The sequence below is a fragment of the Homalodisca vitripennis genome, chromosome 5 (genome assembly GCF_021130785.1).
Source record: "Homalodisca vitripennis isolate AUS2020 chromosome 5, UT_GWSS_2.1, whole genome shotgun sequence".
Lineage (NCBI taxonomy): Eukaryota > Metazoa > Arthropoda > Insecta > Hemiptera > Cicadellidae > Homalodisca > Homalodisca vitripennis.
In genome coordinates, this window is record NC_060211.1 from 183262900 (window position 1) to 183281038 (window position 18139).

Sequence of the window (18139 nt, forward strand, 5' to 3'; positions counted from 1 at the left end):
GTTTTTAAATTGTTTCTTATTCAAACTTCTATAAATTTTAATCTCTGTTTTCACCGCTTTATTTAAAAAACTCATGACCCTCGATGAAGTAACAAAATAATGAGTAACAGCTCTCGTTTATGTTACTCTGTATGGACCACTAACCTTACCAATACAATAATGCTATAAAATTGGATTAACTTAATACTGTATTTATTGTAAAACTTTGTAGCATAGTAATATAATAAATATAATATTATGAAATAAATATGTTGGGAAGAAGTTCGTTTGTTTATTCGATTTATCACCTATGGGACAGAGACACAAAAATTCGGTACATACATAGATAAACATGTACAATACACATTTACATGTACAAGTTACACATATATATATATATATATAACTTTTAGATACAACTTCAAAAAGTTAGATACTTCTAAAGGTATTTCACAATTTTACTATAGTACAGTACAATATGCAGAGACATGTTTTTAAAACTAACACATCAACATCTTATATTTACAATATCATCGTGATATAATAAAAGTAATACTTTCTCGCACAACTCATAAAAACTCACTTCACCAACAGAGGATGGAGGATGAAACAACTATTTATGAGCTACCTTCTCAATAAACCGGATGTGAGTACTCCTACTACCACTTTGAGAAATCCCATGATATGTGAAATCGTATATGACTGTTTAATAAACCCTAAATTGAGCCAAAACCATTAATTAAAATTACACATATAATTTTGAAAATAAGTTAAAAAATGTAAAAACCGAAAAACTATTTCAGGTCCTAACAGGAGAAAATGAACCCATGTATTGCTACTCCACAGAATGCTAGTAACAAGCATGAGAAGTCAAAAGCACAAACACACGTCGCACCAGCACAGCCGAAAGAGAGACACTAACAAGAAAAGTTTTAAATGTAAACTTATTGAGGCTTCGTAAATAAATTAAAATACCAAACGCTAAATCAACTTTCGGTTGAGTTAAGCCATTTTGGGTACAAATATAAAAAAAGAACAAACTAAGAAACCTTAAAAAATTTTAACAAACAAACAAACTTCAACCTACAAAACTCATACCCACAACATGACATTAAGGTCTAGGATCAGAATATAGGTCCGGAGGTGGCTGTATTTGCCCCTACGGACCATCGTCTTCCGATATCATTGTTTCAGATGACACGCCGCGATACCACAGGAAATGCCGGCATTGATTTTCTTGTTAGTGTCCCACTTTCGCGTGTCCTAGTGTAACGTGTGTTTTCGTAGTCTTGATTTCCATGTGCAGTGACAACGCATGGGTTCATTTTCTCCTGTCTGGGCTCAAAGCAGTTTTTGAGGATGTTCACCTGTGTTTTATGTTTCTTTCTTTTTTAAGCGACAGTCCATTGCCGCACGATGTAGTTTTTAAGTACATTTATATGAACTAATCGTCTTCTATAGATTTCAACCTTCAAAACTTAGTGTTGTACATTTTGTATTATATAACTATGGAAAATGTCCGAAATTCTATTGTCCTTCTAAACCTTCCATTGTCAATATCAAACTGTACAAAGAGAATTTAAAATAAGGTTTACCAGAAATACTCATTCAAAAACTGTATTACTGGTTAATGCTGACTACAAAAATAACGATTCATTAATGACAGCGTCTTTTAACACAATAATCTTTTGAATAACGTTTTTGGTACATATAAAATGTTCTTCTCAGTGGTAAAACAATTTTTAAAGAAACTTTACTTTTATTACATCAATTTTCAACATTCAATAACGTTTCGTTTTTTGGGCTTTTTTGTTAGCCCATATCAAATTATGCAATCCGTTATCTAGGTTTGTATACATTCTGTTATTTGATTCTTCTCTGAGGTATTTGTAATCAGACCTTCTATAATTTATTCTCTTCTGTGATTTTAATAAGGAGCTATGGTGACATCAATAATACTATAATTAATTTAAATAGGTGTAACGAAGTTAGTAGGCTAATATAAAGCTGGTTCAATTAACTACTATATAATAATAAACTTTAATTTGTTTTAATCGTTCTAAAGTTGGTCATTACATCTGAGAAAACATGATTTTAATAAGGAGCTATCGTGTCCTTAATGCTACTGTAACTACGGTACTTTAAATTGATGCAACGAAGTTAATATAAAGCTGGGACAATTAGCTATTAATAATTAATTTTTAACTGTTTTAACCGTACTAAAGTTATTTAAACGTTTGCTTTTGGACGTCAATCACATTTAAATTGATTTTTGGGTGTGAATAATGAGATAATAATGTTTACTAAAATGTCGGCTGGTATACTATTTATACATTGATTTCAATTTGGGAGGGTTTGGTTTAATAATATACATGTATGAACAGCACAAAATATGAAATCACTGCTATATAATTTATTTTTACCAACAGCTATAATAAGTACAAAATAACACAACAACACAAATTTATTACTCTTGTTAACATGGAACTTACATAAATAAATCGATTGGTTTTGTTAAAATAATACTGTCGTAGTAAATGAAGGCCTTTTTCGTAAACTTTATAGACATTTATTACTTTGTCATTAGAAGTGAATTAGTTTTTAAAAGACATTACTGTTATTGCACATTTAAATAAAACACATTACAACTATTCTACAGATCACAAATTAAATAATTCATCACCCATTGATGCGACGAGGTGGGCCATCATCCGAATCTGAAAACACAAATTAATCCATTAAAAAACAAACAACTGTAAAACAATAATATAACTTTATAGGGTTTACCGGTGATCCTTGAGGACTCTTGGTAATTTTTGAATAGTTTAAAACTGAGGAATACTATGCTCACAAACATATTATACTAAATGCAGTTTTTGTCACGTTGAACCAAACTTCTACTACCTTTAACACGTACATAGATTTCTGGGAGATGATATGAACTTTTAGGAAGACCTGACTTGTGGCAAACAGTTTAATTCTTGCATTCTTACATTTTGGGACATTCTCATAAATCTAATTCATGATATAAACTAAGCAACATGTTGGCCTAATTTTGAAAACTTTAAATAATCGACTTTTTCAGAGTATTTTCAACTTCCATGTGATCATTCTCTTTCGTGCTTATTAACAAGTGAAATGCACTTGATTTCTGCCCTCATTTCGATTTTTCATTGATTTATTTTGGGGTATCTTTAAGAGGGGTATCATGACGTATATGAAGTAACTTCAATTATCTTCAAAAATGCCATTCACAGTATAGACCCTTGTTATACATGTAACCACAGAAACGCTAGATTTATTCATCCATGTCAAAATATATGATTCTTTCGTAGTACTAGGGTTATACAGAAAGTAGATTATGTTTCGCTCTGTAGCCGCTAGTGGCAGGACTATCGCGGCCATTTTTATGTCAGGCAGGGCGATCCTCCGTTCAGTGGCTATGCAGACGTGCTAGTGAGAGGTTACTGTAGTTCCTTGTTGTTTTACAATACCAATTCAAAATGTGTGACGTAGCTGAACATTCCGTGGGTATCGAAAATCTGAACAGAAACCCATACAAATCAGCGTATGGTTGCTTCATTGAATTTTTAGACACGTACGAAAAGATGGTGATTCGCTGCTCGATCAAATCAATAAAGGAGACGAGACTTGGGTAAAACAAGTGAATTCTATCAAAATATCTATCAAGCCTCATCTTCACAAAAATGACAGAAATCAACACACCTAAAACAATTCGAAGGTTATTAAACGCCGATGCAAAATTAAATAAGTTTTCTTGTTATTATATATATATATATATATATATATATAAAGGTTTCTTCCTTTGTTTGTTTATTTTATTCTGTGTTATTATTGTGTACTTGAAAAAGTTGTTAATACAACGAAATATTGTACAAGATAATTGTAGTTTTCTTTTGAACTGCTTAAGAGACTATATATATATATATATATATATATATATATATATATATATATATATATATATATAATTAATTACTCTAAAAATAAACAGAATAAGGTTTTATATTTGCGTAAATCGTTGGCTGATAAACTATTTTTAGGCAACATTAAACAAATAATTACTACTGTCTCGTATAATAAGTTAAAGGTGGTTTTTTTCTGTTTCAAAATGTTGAGTTATAAATCACTCTTTTTGTAAAACATAACGGAAAAACTTTTGTATGAAGTTTAATTAATCTGATACACAACTGAAACGATTGTTCAGTTGTGATTTGGTGAAGCAATTCAGATACAATCATCAGCTTATTTCCACCTTACATAAGCTGTTATTTTGAGTGAGACTGTAGTTTCTGGTATTCGCGTTTTCCTCTACCACCGCAAACGAACTGAAGCGATGGCCGCCTACTCGCGATCATCACTGATGACGCAACGTTCCTGTTATTTTCTTGGAGTTCTGTAATATAATCCGGGAAATTATAAGGCAGGTTGTCTCAAGTTTGCAAGCCTATTCTACAATATTTACTGTGGTAGAAATGCTTGCACATCAAGCAAGAAATCAAGCACACACAGTACATTGAGTACCTCACATCTAAATATTCCATAAGGAAATATGTCCATGAAATAGTCTAAATGTAGACTTGATGTTTGTCTTTGTGTGGAAAGTTGCAACATTATCAGAATATATCAGACAATATTTATCTGTCGTGTGTATTATAACATATAGAACTGGCGCTAATTTGTACTCTCCAAAGCAGACTAAATAGTTTTTTTTTATTTGATGTTAAATTTAAAATGTTGGGAGAAGGACAAGTCAAAGGTTAAAACAAATTAAAATGACTTCACCAAACATGAAACGATAAAATGAGTATTACACTAATTTCAAACAGAGAATAACCGATTAACCAGCTGACTTACCTACAATTTGTTTAACATCAGGTCTCTTAAACATGTTAGGGTCTCTTAAGGATATTGAGGATCTTCTAAAAAAGGATCTCTTTAATTGGAGCTTTACAGGCTATAGTTTAACCTGTTATAACTCACAAAATTGAACATCTTATGTCTGAGGAAGAACCTGTAGACCAAAGGATAAACAAATAGGTTTTAAAGATAAAGAAGATTAAGAAAGTTAAAGCTTCCAGTACCAGGGGGATCAGATGTCGGTCTGCAGGTCGAGTATCGGCGGCCAAAGTTGGTCCCATCCAAAGACGCTGTGCAGTCATCCTTCAGGTTAAAGTGAAGCATGGCGAAGTCGTCACAGTCCGACACACTATCTCCATTGCAGTCCTGTAAGTTGTGGGAGAAAAGATTACACGTGGAAATTCAAACCTAGCTTCTTCTCTGGCGTACTAAAACTAATTCAATAATGTTTTAACGAATCTAGTCAGCCCGACCATTGTTTTCAAAATTAATGCGCTCTGTAAGAAAGATTGGGGGCGGTCTGTAATCCGCCATGTTGTTACGAATATTCAAATCAAGTATTGTTCTCTGGGGTGAGAGCAACTTTTTTAAACATTGTACAGCTTTTTTTCTAGTCAGGTGGTTGAAGTTTATACATTTTAAATGATGATGGACAATGACTTCATCAAGGACTGGGACTCCAGCCTACCATAAACCAGAGGATTAAGTATTCATTTCTCGAGACCTTTTTATTGACAATATTGCAATGTCTCCGTGGTCAAACTAGAATTGGTCATGAATAGTATTTCGTCCTAACTGAAGACGGCGTCTGAGATTCTATTGCTTTTAATATGACCATCTATTTTTCCTGTGGCCCCCGAAATATAACTTAAATATTCTTTTAACAGTATGCAGTGTCTCTATGAAATACAAATTTTGGATTTGGTAATAATGCAAAAATGAAGAGCATAATTCAATACGACGGGTATAATAGAAAGATTAGTTTTTCACCTGAGTCTGTTTGTAATATTTTTTAAGTATAAACTTATTAACAAAAACCACTTATGCTACAAATTTGAAAATTCATAGAGTTTTACTGCTATAAAATAAATTTTCAACACTGTAAAATCTATCCTTAACCCTTTCACTACACATATGTCACAGCAAGGAAAAACTCTGGACAGAAAGTGTTTAAAAAAATGTTGAGGGTATTATTGTTTATACCCTTTCATTTTGGGTATTTTCACTTTGCTGTGTTGGTATCTCAACCAGCAGTAGCACTCAAGTGTTATATTGTTGTCATTTTGTTTTTACCATGGAGTTCACTTTTGAGGTTAAATGGCTGTGCTTACATTTACTGGCTCTGTAGGAACAGTTATATTAGTATGTCCAGCAACCAGCCCAACGTTGCCGACGGTGGGAACATTTCTCTAGATCTAGATGCGTTTACATCCAGCAACCAGTCCAACGTTGCCGACGGTGGGAACATTTCTCTAGATCTAGATGCGTTTTTACGTCCTGCAACCAGCTGAATGTCATCGACAATAATGAAGAGGCTCCTGAAGATCCAGGTGAGGGAACTTGCAAACAGCAGAATACCAATAATATGCAACGGAAGAAACAAGGTAACAAGAAAACTAAGCAAGTTGAAAAGCTTAACATTATTTGAAACCAAGTGAAGAAGACTTTCAAACCTAGAAAATCAATTCACCCAAACAACAGCCTGTAGTATTGGCCAACAAAACCTCTATCAAACTTAAGTTTTCCCTAAGACCCTTTTCATGTTCATTGCCCACTGCACTGACAAGTGATTAGATATATTGCTCAAACAAACAAATAAGGATTTAAATAAGACAAAATATCATGTTATAGTAACTGGTTGCATCTTATCATGTGTTACAACTGCCTACCAACCATTTAGGATTACTGGTCCATGCAAGAATATATGGGAACACAGCCATAAAGCGAGTAATATCAAGAGATAGGTTTCAGCTATTGATGTCTAAATTTTACTTCAACTTGCCAGGAAAGCTAAGAATTTTAATAAAAATGACTATGTACGTAGATGGGCTAGTTTTGCGTTTCGAATCTATTCTAGGACTAGAAGTGAAACGACTTTTCAGAGCATTGATGGGCCAATGGCCAAGTTGAAGAGTAGGTCCACTCCAAAACAATATACTCGTATAGAGGAGCATCAAGATATGGGGAAGGTATGGATGTACCAGTGGTTACTGCTATGATTGAATGTTTGTGCTAGTCAAGATTTGGAAAACAGTGACGGTTTTTTGGGGTGAAAGAGTTGTAGGCTAACTTTCATCAACTGTGGTTGTGCTGTCTTTTGATACTTTTTACCTCTGTCAAAGTACTGTTTGAAATCGGCCATCCAAGTGTTGCTAATTGCATTGGAAACAGGGTAAATCCTCCCAAGTTATAAAAAACATCTTGAAAAGTATAAAAGCGATTTTGTATGTTGCAATTCAATTTTCCTCTAAGATAGCACTAATCATAATTTTTTCCTAATTGTTTTTTTTTAAATTTCTAGTTTAAAGAAACCCGGAATATAAATAACAAAGTAGAGTATTGAACAGTAATATTATTAACATCAATCTATAAACATCATATCATCATTTCTTTCTTTAAAGTATGTTTCTGATTATGGATAATTTGAAAATATAGTAATATTTCGGAAATTTTCGATAATGTATTAGGAATGAAGAAGATGGTAGATTTCAATCCACGAAACGTAGTGTTAAAAAAGTTAAAGAATGTATTATTTTACTAGGTCTAAGAAGCCCTCTCTAACACTTAACCTAGGGACTAACGGCTTGGAGATCATTTCAGAACTACCACCAATGGCCGGGCAGGCGGACTGCTTGCAAGGACATGATCTGATCACTCAGCGGTCACCCAAGCAGCAGCAACGCTCGACGTTGCTTGACTGTTATCTTGCGATAATCGTGCCCGCTACACTGCGCCATTGGATTAGGCTTGAAGTCTTTTGTAACATGTAACGATGGGAAATTCCCGTACTCTACTATCCTTATATACCATCATTGTTTTACAATCTACACATGTTAGAGAAAGACGTCAAACTTTTCATCTTTGCTGATGAATTACTTATTAATTATCATCAAATGTTTTTTGATAAGCTGTTTTTAGATGTATATTACAACTGCAATGAAAGTTATCAAACTAGTTTTATAGAAATGTATTCATTATTCTAATTCATACAACAATAATAGGTAACACCTCGATATCACGTAATACTTTTCATAATACTGACCTAATTATAACAACACGTGAGAAAACAAGAAAACTCGTACTTTACGCTGTTTACTTTACAGATATATCCCAAATTTTCGAAAGGCTTTTATCAATACCACGTAGGCTATAATAGTAAGACATACATGAGAGGGTTACTTACGCTTCCGAATCGGATAATATATTCTTCCACAATTCTTTGGGCACAAGAGTAATCCTGAGCACAATCCAAGAATGCTGGAAACAGACAAAAAATCAAAATCAAAAACTCTTATCATATTTCACAATTTAAAATAATTACTGGGTAGGAGTGAGCCACGTCACACGTCAGAAGCTAAATTTCAAGTGTTATCTCATTTCATTCAAAACCAATTAAAAGAGAAGACATCTTTTAACTGAATATGGCCTTCCGTAGGAAGACCGAAGAAGTAGTAAAACATAGAAGATACTCATATAGAACACGAGCCGCAGAAGCCTTAGAACTATGATTGCAATACTTTTTTGTGAAAGAAATTAATCCATATATAAATTTCGCTAAAGCATAACCTCCCTTCTTTGTCACTTGAAGAAGAGGGTACATTTTAATTCTCGAAACACGGTGTTTGTTATAATTTTTTTAACATTTAACTAGAGGTTCTTGCTAGCTTCAACAAGGGTGTGCCACCCCTGCCTGCTTTGACTGGAGAGGCTGGTTCAGAGCTGGCCTCCCATTCTTCCGGGGGGACATGACTTTGAGATTAGTGCCCTAAATTCTTCCTCATGGATCTCGACAGGAGGCGGCCCCTACCCCCTAACATTACCCATCCTAAATACCCTGTCACTCCGAAAGCAGCGCTAAGGTTCTTATAGGGCTAAGTGCAATTTATAAGCTTCTTGTCCTAAGAGAACAAAAACAATTAACGACAATAGGTGTCTGAAATAGATGACCCTTTAACGCAAATATGTTCCCATAAGGTTATCACCATACAAACCTCCATCTCTGGAAGGATTGTCATCTGGAAGTACGTGAAGTCCAGCGTCCCTCCAGTAGCCGCGGCTCAGCTGGAAGGGGCCGCAGTAACCATCCACACATCCCAGGGTGAGGTTGCAGCTGGAAGCGGCGTGGCACAGGCACCTCATGCAGATAGGGGTGAGGTTAGACACGTACACACTCGACACCTGGAGTACAACTGGAAACAGATAAATACAGTTTTAGGTGTGTCTGGATTATCGTGGAACGGTGGTTCCTGTCGGTTTATCGTTTTATTCGATTGCTATTATCGATTCGATTGCTATTATCGAATGATTCGACTGCTATTATCGAATGTCTCAATTGCTATTATCAAAATGTCTCTGTTGCTATTATCGAATGTCTCTATCGCTATTATCGAATGTCTCTATCGCTATTATCGAATGTTCCGATTGCTATTATCGAATATGTCGATTTCTATTATCGAATGTTTTGATTGCTATTATCGAACGTCTCGATTGCTATTATCGGATATCTCGATTGATTTCAAATATCTCGATTGCCATTATCGAATGTTTCGATTGCTATTATCGAATGTTTCGATTGCTATTATCGAATGTTTTGACTGCTACTATCGAATTTTTCAATTGGTATTATCGAATGTATTGATTGTTTTTTACCCGTGTATTACAATTGATTTAACTTAGCATGTGATTTCAACTATTAGTTATAGTAATATTGACGATGAATATCAGGAAACTATGTAAGATATTTCTCACAAGTGACAAGATTTGTAGCTTCAACATGTGGCTTTGGTTTCTGGTAACACATGGGGAGAATTCTTTCCTCCATTTCACAAAAGTGGTTACTCATTGATATCAAGCTGGCCAAGTTATAAATATTGTAAGGTTTCTTTGATATCTAGTCTAGGTCATAGTCAGTTTTGTTGTTTTGTAATGTTATGGTAAACTTTATGTTTTACAAATTGCATGGTACAAGATTCTTCTTGTTACGGTATTTTAATATAACTTTTGTTGCGTACAATTTTTAAATATCGATGATGGAAATATATCGAATTGTTCGATAATATCAATCGAATAAAGAGTGTAGGCCGTTTATTAAAGTCTTCCCCGTTTATCTACATCCATATGACGACTAATTCCGTAATAAAACAATACCATATACGAACAACTGAACAATTAATTTATATTAGCATCATTGGATCATTTAAATTAAATTCTTAAATTACATTTACGCACATGCGGAATTTGGTCGAGTTTGTTTTACTCTTTTATGAGGTAGATCAAACAAATTACTTGTCCTGTATGTTTTTCGTAATAAACAATTGGAAACGGTTTTGCCCCAACATTTTCGTAAAGATGAATAAAGAAACCACGTATTCAAATATATGAAAGATGTCAAGTTTCTACAACCCGACAATTATCATTATCATAAATTTCTGCAATTAGGCAAAAATGTATGATAATGAGTCAGTCAGTATGTCACTACAGGAGAAATCTGTTCGGTCGATGAGGGCTTTGTAACCCCTATCCGGGTGCCTCCATGTTGCGTCGGTCTCGCAAAATAAAATAACTCACTTCTGGAGCTCTCTAGCCGTTAATACAAGATGGAAATTAGATGGAATTTTAATCAAGTAAAGGGGGAAAACGATTCTTTTTAAATTACGGATGGTTGTACTAACCTACAGAATAACAAACATTCTGAACACCGGAATAAGAAATTTACAAAAAATAAACTACTACCTGCACATTACCCTTTTTATGTCAACTCCCTCAGGGGGACTGTCCGTGTTGGAATCGAGGTGGTGCAATCTATTTTGGACGTGGAAAATATTTGTTATGTCAAATTCATAGACATAATTTCCCTCTTTAAGGGAAATTCCCCGAGTACAAAAAGAGTAGAAAAATATGTTTTGAATACTCCGCGTGAAATCACAGTTATTAAAAGTAGACATTTACATAGACATAAAGTAGACAAAAAGTAGACATAAAGCCCAAAAAACGGATGAAGATTGAAATTTGAAATATTTACGAGATCTACATGAGTTCAAGGATTGACATGTTTTTATTAGTTTATGACACAAAAAATTATTGTTTTTTAATGAGATATATTTTAAAAACGAAAAATTAAATAAAAATCACGTTTTCTTAATGAATCATAATTCTTTCATTATTTTAAACAAATTTGATTTTTCTTTAATACAAATATGTCACTCCCTGCAGCTGAAAAAGTTCAAATTTTTATTTTCAACTATTTTTAATTAGTCCTGATTACAAAATGGTCAACATTTAATATCTGTCTTTCGCGTGTTGTGATAAAATTTTTTTTAACTTTTTGTATTCAGGGGAGTCCCCTTAAACAAATATGAATTATTTTACATGAAAAATATTTTCCTAACCCAAAATCTTTTGCACGAGGTATTAATGTAAATGTAGGTTGTTAGGTCAAAATGCTTATCGTATTAAAGAGTTTGTCGAGATTACGTGTATATAAAAACAATGCCATTTAGATACACTGAGAAGTGGCACTCTTTTTTTTTAATATCGGATATTAAACAGGCAATATCATTAATTTCATTCCCACGAGAACTATCGTATACATGCTTTCGGAGCGATGAACTGCACTAGGATAAAATTGATTTGTTTGAGTCAAAAACCTTCTCATATCCGGAAAAGTTAGATGGCTTATTTACAATCGTGTATTTTATATCGCACTTTGCAATATTGTTATTTTCTCAAGGTTGTCCAATTTTTGTACTATTTATAATACGTTTTTTTTTCAAAATAAATCATTTCTGTTTTAATAATGGCAGCCATTAAATACAAAAACTGCCATATCATATTTTACGTACAACAAAATAGTTTGTCATGGAACATAGACAACTAGGATTTTATGGCAAAAAAAAATTAAATATCAAGGGTGTCAAAGAATATAAAACCAATTTTAATAGTGTGTATGCTAGGTGTTTTAGTACGTAACACTCAAATCCACGTAAAGATTCATGATTGATGTTTACACTTACTGTAAAGTAATATAGACGCCAGGGTCTGGACGTGATATAGTATAAGCGTTATAGTGTTATAATGGACTAATTAAAGTACAGAATGTTACTTTATTAACACATGACCAAAAATGACCGGAGATCGCATTTTTATGTGACCCTGATTCAGTGAATCGAACACAAGAAAATATGTTTAGTTTTTTATTCCATAAATAAACTAACCATACGCCATATCAGAAATGAAACTTTTCATTTGATTAAAGTAAATAAACAAAAAAAACTTTGGCTTAATACAGGCAACTTTGATGTGTGTTGAAATTATATTACAAAAATGTGGAATTGAACCTTTGAATGGTCGCCATTTATAAAACTGTTAAAATCTGTTATTCATTATTGTTTCAGTAAGGACTTCTTAATAAGGAAAACTTCTGTGTACAATTCCAATTACGAGTTATGCATTGTTAAAAGAATAATGAAGGACATAAATCCATGTTTTGTATCAAGTATTCTTCCTTTTCTCTGAGAACAATACTCGGACGTTGAGGACGTAAGGAGAGTTCATAACACTTTAGAGGTTTAAAGGTACATAATCAGTACAGTTTATAGCCTACATATTGTACCCACCTGCGTCGGGACCGTTAATGAAAATACAAACCGCCCTTGACACAAATTCAACACTTCCACAACTAATATAAATTTTACAATTTATTATATCTCTTTCTATTGTATACTAGAGTCAATACAGTACGATTATGCGTGGACTTCCGTTTATCAGACGAATTTTCTTAATTACTAAATAAATAATCCATCTTAATTACGTATCTAAATTGTACTTTGTCAAGTACGTAATTATTCACGTTTTTCTTCCTTTCTTCCAATTCACATTACATTGTTTACTCGATTTGTAACCATAACGTGTTTTAAAGAGCACAAAATATGACCATAAAATGGTTTCTTTGCAATAAGCAAATAGTATAATTTGTTCTCACAGTGTGACATATGCGTAAAAACTATAGCAGAGAAATGTTTGTGCATTTTTTAAATCAGTTGGTGATATTCAAAGTCTGTGAGTTTGAATACATCTCACCTGAATATTTGTCGCACCCGAAGTGTGGAATTTTATAACATGTCACCTGACAACGGGGGCCCAGCTTCTTTCTACTCTACCGAAATCGTTGGTCTCAACGAACCCTATTTTCTATATTTGCAAATATCAGTGTTGGGTCTTGTTACACATACTAATCGTTGACTCAACGACCCTTTCTGAAAAAAAATAACAAATAACAGAGGGTATTTTACTCTACGAAGCGTGTGTGACAAACGACCCGATTTACTAAGAAAACTAAAAGTTCAATCCAATGGTTCTTTGTCACAACGACCCATATACCGAATATAAGAAATAGAACTACAAGTGGGTTCGTTGACACAACGGACCCTTTTTTTCTATATTTTTTTATGCTAATTCATTAAATTGGGGCGCGTTTACACTTACGGATCTTTGTATCAACGGGCCCAAATATAAATTAAAATGTTGAAAAGTAGGAAAATAGGTTCCGTAGAATCAACAACCTAGCTTTCAGAATATAGTTGATAATATATGTATTAAGGGGTCGTTGACTCAAAGACCCTATAATGCCATACTAAACCTCAAATAAGGACATTCTAGGGGCGTTTACTCAACTGATCGTTGTTCTCAACGCCCCTCCCGTCCCAAACAAGCCACTTTCAAACGACGAAAAACAGGGTCAAATCAGTCAACTCCTAGCCCGGTAGGGCATGTGAAGGCGCTGCGTGTCTGTGCCGAGTTTATTCCTAAACATCTTGATATAAGGGTAAATACTCTTGTATAAGATAATTATAGTCTAAAATATTTTGTTTTATTATACGTATATATTATTGAAACTAGATTTAAAGTCCTGGTAACAGTTGTAATTTTATAAAATATAAGAAAAATATTTTTAAGACACGTTACATTTCTAGTTATGATTCCCATTTCTGGTTTTTTATGTATTAAAATATATTTTCACATCATGTACATTAAACTGAAAATAATAGTAACTGTCCATTCATATTTCTACTTTCTGTTCGGAAACAGGGTTGAGGTTTCTAAATTAATTATTAAATGGGTTAATTCAAACAGTACCTCAACGTTTCAAATTAAAGTTACAACCCCGAAAACATTGCAAACAAATGAAAACACTAATACTAAATTTTGACAACTACAACTCCAAAACATGTGCACTATGAGGAATTCGATTGGACAGTGCCGAAGCCCACTCATCTTGAGAAGGACGAAAGATTTTAATTTCTGTTATGTCTAGTATGACCGCCACAATATATCGAAAACGAATTGACTTTAAATATGGTTACTGATCGATTTATAGCGATTCACTTTTAAATTGCTATTGCGGTTAACCGTACAGTGACGGGAAAATCGCAGGAAGAAAATATAAATTTGGTTAAGTCAAAACTGTGTTACAGTCATTATGACTTGTTTTTAGATGTGGGCATGGGTAACACAAGTACCCTATCCATCCGCAAGATATTTCTAAAAATGTCATTTTGTTGTGTGGCTTTTAAATTTTTTATATGAATCTTTATTATATACATAGGACAAGAAGGAGCTCCCATTATTGGCGGCATGTATAACTCATTTTTTCGGCCTCTGGAGGCGTAATATAATTAGGTATATTTGTAACATATAACGATACTTGAATTCTGTGCGCTCCACTACCCGTGTTATGTTGTTATTTGTATTATAACTGATTTGAGTTCCATTTATAAGGTCTAGTGTGAGATTTACGTGTAAGTCTGACACCGTGATATACATACATGGGCAGTTGAATAGTGCAAGAAGCGGTTGATGTGCTTACGGGGGCGCTGGGGGGAGCTTAGTGTGGCATGTTAGCTAGAGTTATGCTGGGCCGAGGGTGTCCGTGTTGTGTGATAGAAGCGAGGTGGACAGGAGTATATGCGCCATGCTTCTTCTAGTGCGAGGTCAGTACACCTCAGTGTAGCTAATCCCAATGTGATAACTGGCGCGTAAGATTAGTAATGTCTAGATGTTAGCGTATCAACTATACCATGTAATCGATTTTTTGCGTACTATTCACATGTATAACGTTAGTTCACACACAAGAGGTCTCTAGCTTTCTGACACATTCTAGTAGAGCATGATGTCATTCAGATACATACACAGAGTTTTAAACAGTTCGGATTAAATTAATCTTATGAGTCGTAATATATCAAATGGAATGTTAAATTCGTGGGGCACGCTAAATCATAATACAGATCTAACTACACAGATCATGGGACTATACTACGCAGATACAACAATAGTGAGGTTAGTCTCAGGTAAAGGCTCGGGTGAGGTGGTTCCTTCCTCCAAAATGGTGTCCGTTAGCAGACAATGCAATAGTTTTATTGTCAACCGGTCTCGAGTTTACGTATATCAAAACTATACGTACATGTATATTTTGGAAATTTAAACAACAGAGGACACACCTTTCTTATAAATAAGTGTGCCTGGTAGCAAAATAGTTAAACCCCCCCCAACAAACCCCCAACCACCACAAAAACCCCTTCCTACTAAAATTATCCCATTAATCTATTATAAAAAACACACCCCCCCCCCCCCCCCCCCCCCCCCCCCCCCCCCACCAAAAAAAATAAAAAAAAAAAAAAAAAAAAAAAAAAAAAAAAACCCCAAATAAATATATATTATATAATTTTATATAAAAATACTAATATTAAAAGGAAGTAGTATATATATATTATCCCCCCCCCCCCCCCCCCCCCCCCCCCCCTCCCCCCCCCCCCCCCCCCCCCCCCCCCCCCCCCTTTATATATATTTATATTATTATTTATTTTTATAATATATATATATTTTTTATATATATATATATATTTTTTTTTTTTTTATTCCCTTTGTAGACCCAAAGGTTTGATAAGGCTTGCCGCGATACATCTCCCTTTGATGATATTATTTTTCCATATAAAGCCATCCTATAATTGACAACAATGACTGTAATTTCTAAAAAATTAATTATACCAAATAAATTGCAAGTAATGCTCCATACAAATACATTGGCCAAAACATCTAACCATTTATGAATCCTGTATGACAGGGCATAGGTTTTGATACTATTCCATAAAAATAAAGAAAAACCATTAGCAAGTACATGGTCTAGAACATAAATAAGAGGTGTTTTTTACATTAAAAGGTAATACACCAACTACCACCATTCCCTATGAATTGAAAATTAACCAACAGATTTAAAAAAACTAAAGCACGTAGAGCAAACTCCATTAAATCATGTTGAAGGCAAAAAAACCCATTTGGGTCTAAATTTAATTACAAATTTTTAAAGACATAAATTTTGAAATTATTGTTAAAGATGTAAAAATTTTGTCAAAAATTAAAAGTTTATTATTGCCATCCTTTCAAAAAATCAAACTGTTTCGAACAAGATGTTTAAATTAAGAAAAATTTTTACGTCAGCTGGACTTTATCAAATGTTATGCACTGTGTTTAAAATTTATCATTTCATTGGATTCTTGTTTACGTTTTATAGATTTTGTATTAACTTAATTTTTAAAACTTCCTGAAGACGGTTATTAAATCCCCTGAAATTATAAAATTGAAATAATGGTTCTTTTTTTTTCTTCTATTTAACACAGTGACGATAAATATTATTGAAACACTGCATAATTTTGTTATAGGTGAAAAGGAGATTATATATTTTACAGTATTATTTCTTTAAGTGCAATAGAGTTTTTTTAAAGTCTCCATAAAAGACAAAATTAATAAAGATGCAGCCTATTTTAGCTTTGTGATAATGCAGCAGAAATAAGGAATGTTTTTGGTAAGTTTTTATTGAACATTAAAACCAGCTCATTCACAATAGTGTGTTTTCTTTTTAAACTAATTACTAAGGATTTTTATCGCTTCATTGAAAATATAAAAAGAAATATTTTCATATTCATTTACAACTTTATTGTCACAATTGACCCTCCGCCACCCCCCCATAGCTACAGACAGTACTTGAGTACTTACTAAGCTGTTTATAGAAATTTGTAACTACTGGGTAAGTTGGATCAATTCATAAATTCAAGAAGAATGTCAGATCCTACAATGGCATTCAAGCCCCAATAAGAAAGGAATGGGCGGTATTTCTATTTATAAGAATTATTTATCTATCAACTAGTAATTTCAGGTCATGGCTTGCCATCTCGACACGGTTGACAGGTAACTGGTGTTGTTGCAAATCCGTGAATAATTTGATTTCTTCCCACTGAGATCTTTAATGCGTCCAGGGGCTACTCATCTAAGATCTTTTGATAAGAATTGTGGTCGACAAGGTATTTTGCAGTGGAAATCCATCAAGTGTGGTTCCGCCTCGGCAGAATTTTAGGTCCAGGCTTGACAATTCCTAGACCGCCGACCAAGAGGAATTTTTGCTGTGGCAGTCCATCAGAGGTTGTTTTCGTGCCTCGGAGGAATTTTCAGGTCACAGGCCTTGACATCTAGGACCGCCGACAAGGAATTTTGGCTGTGGCAGTCCTTCAGAGTTGTTTCCGCCTCGGAGAATTTTCAGGTCCAGGGCTTGGACAGTGCTCTAGACCGCCGACAAGGAATTTATGCTGTGGCAGGTTCCATCAGAGTTGTTCCTGCCTCTGAGAATGTTCAGGTCCAGGCTTGAAATCTAGACCGCCGACAAGGAATTTTGCTGAGTGGCAGTCCATCAGAGTTGTTCCGACCCGGAGAATTTCAGGTCCAGGCTTGACATCTAGAACCGCCGACAAGGAATTTTGCTGTGGCAGTCCATCTGAGTTGTTCCGCCTCCCGGAGAATTTCAGGTTCCAGACTTAACATCTAGTACAGACTGTCGGACAAGGAATTTTGCTGTGGCAGTTCCATCAGAGTTGTTCTCCGCCTCGGAGACCCACCCCCCCCCCCCCCCACCCCCCCCCCCCCCCACCCCCCCCCCCCCCCACCCCCCCCCCCCCCCACCCCCCCCCCCCCCCACCCCCCCCCCCCCCCAACCCTTTTTCTGTAGCTTAAGTAG

General features: G+C 34.5%; 1 protein-coding gene across 1 annotated transcript; it reads right to left on the reverse strand.

The window, feature by feature from the left end:
- Positions 1–2370: 2370 nt before the first annotated feature.
- Positions 2371–9288, reverse strand: LOC124363306 (lysozyme-like). The gene is made up of 4 exons (XM_046818536.1): positions 9072–9288; positions 8264–8337; positions 5085–5226; positions 2371–2696 (listed from the first exon to the last, which is right to left on the reverse strand). Exons 1-4 carry the CDS (start codon positions 9217–9219, stop codon positions 2659–2661), a joined length of 402 nt encoding a protein of 133 aa, XP_046674492.1. The 5' UTR covers positions 9220–9288; the 3' UTR covers positions 2371–2658.
- Between the last annotated feature and the right edge of the window lie 8851 nt (positions 9289–18139).

Coding starts and splice junctions, on each gene's coding strand:
- LOC124363306 (XM_046818536.1), bottom strand. CDS start 9,219: ATGAGGTGCCTGTGCCACGCCGCTTCCAGCTGCAACCTCACCCTGGGA. Junction 5,227..8,263: donor ATATTATCCGATTCGGAAGC/GTAAGTAACCCT, acceptor CACAACTTACAG/GACTGCAATGGAGATAGTGT. Junction 2,697..5,084: donor ACCGACATCTGATCCCCCTG/GTACTGGAAGCT, acceptor TTGTGTTTTCAG/ATTCGGATGATGGCCCACCT.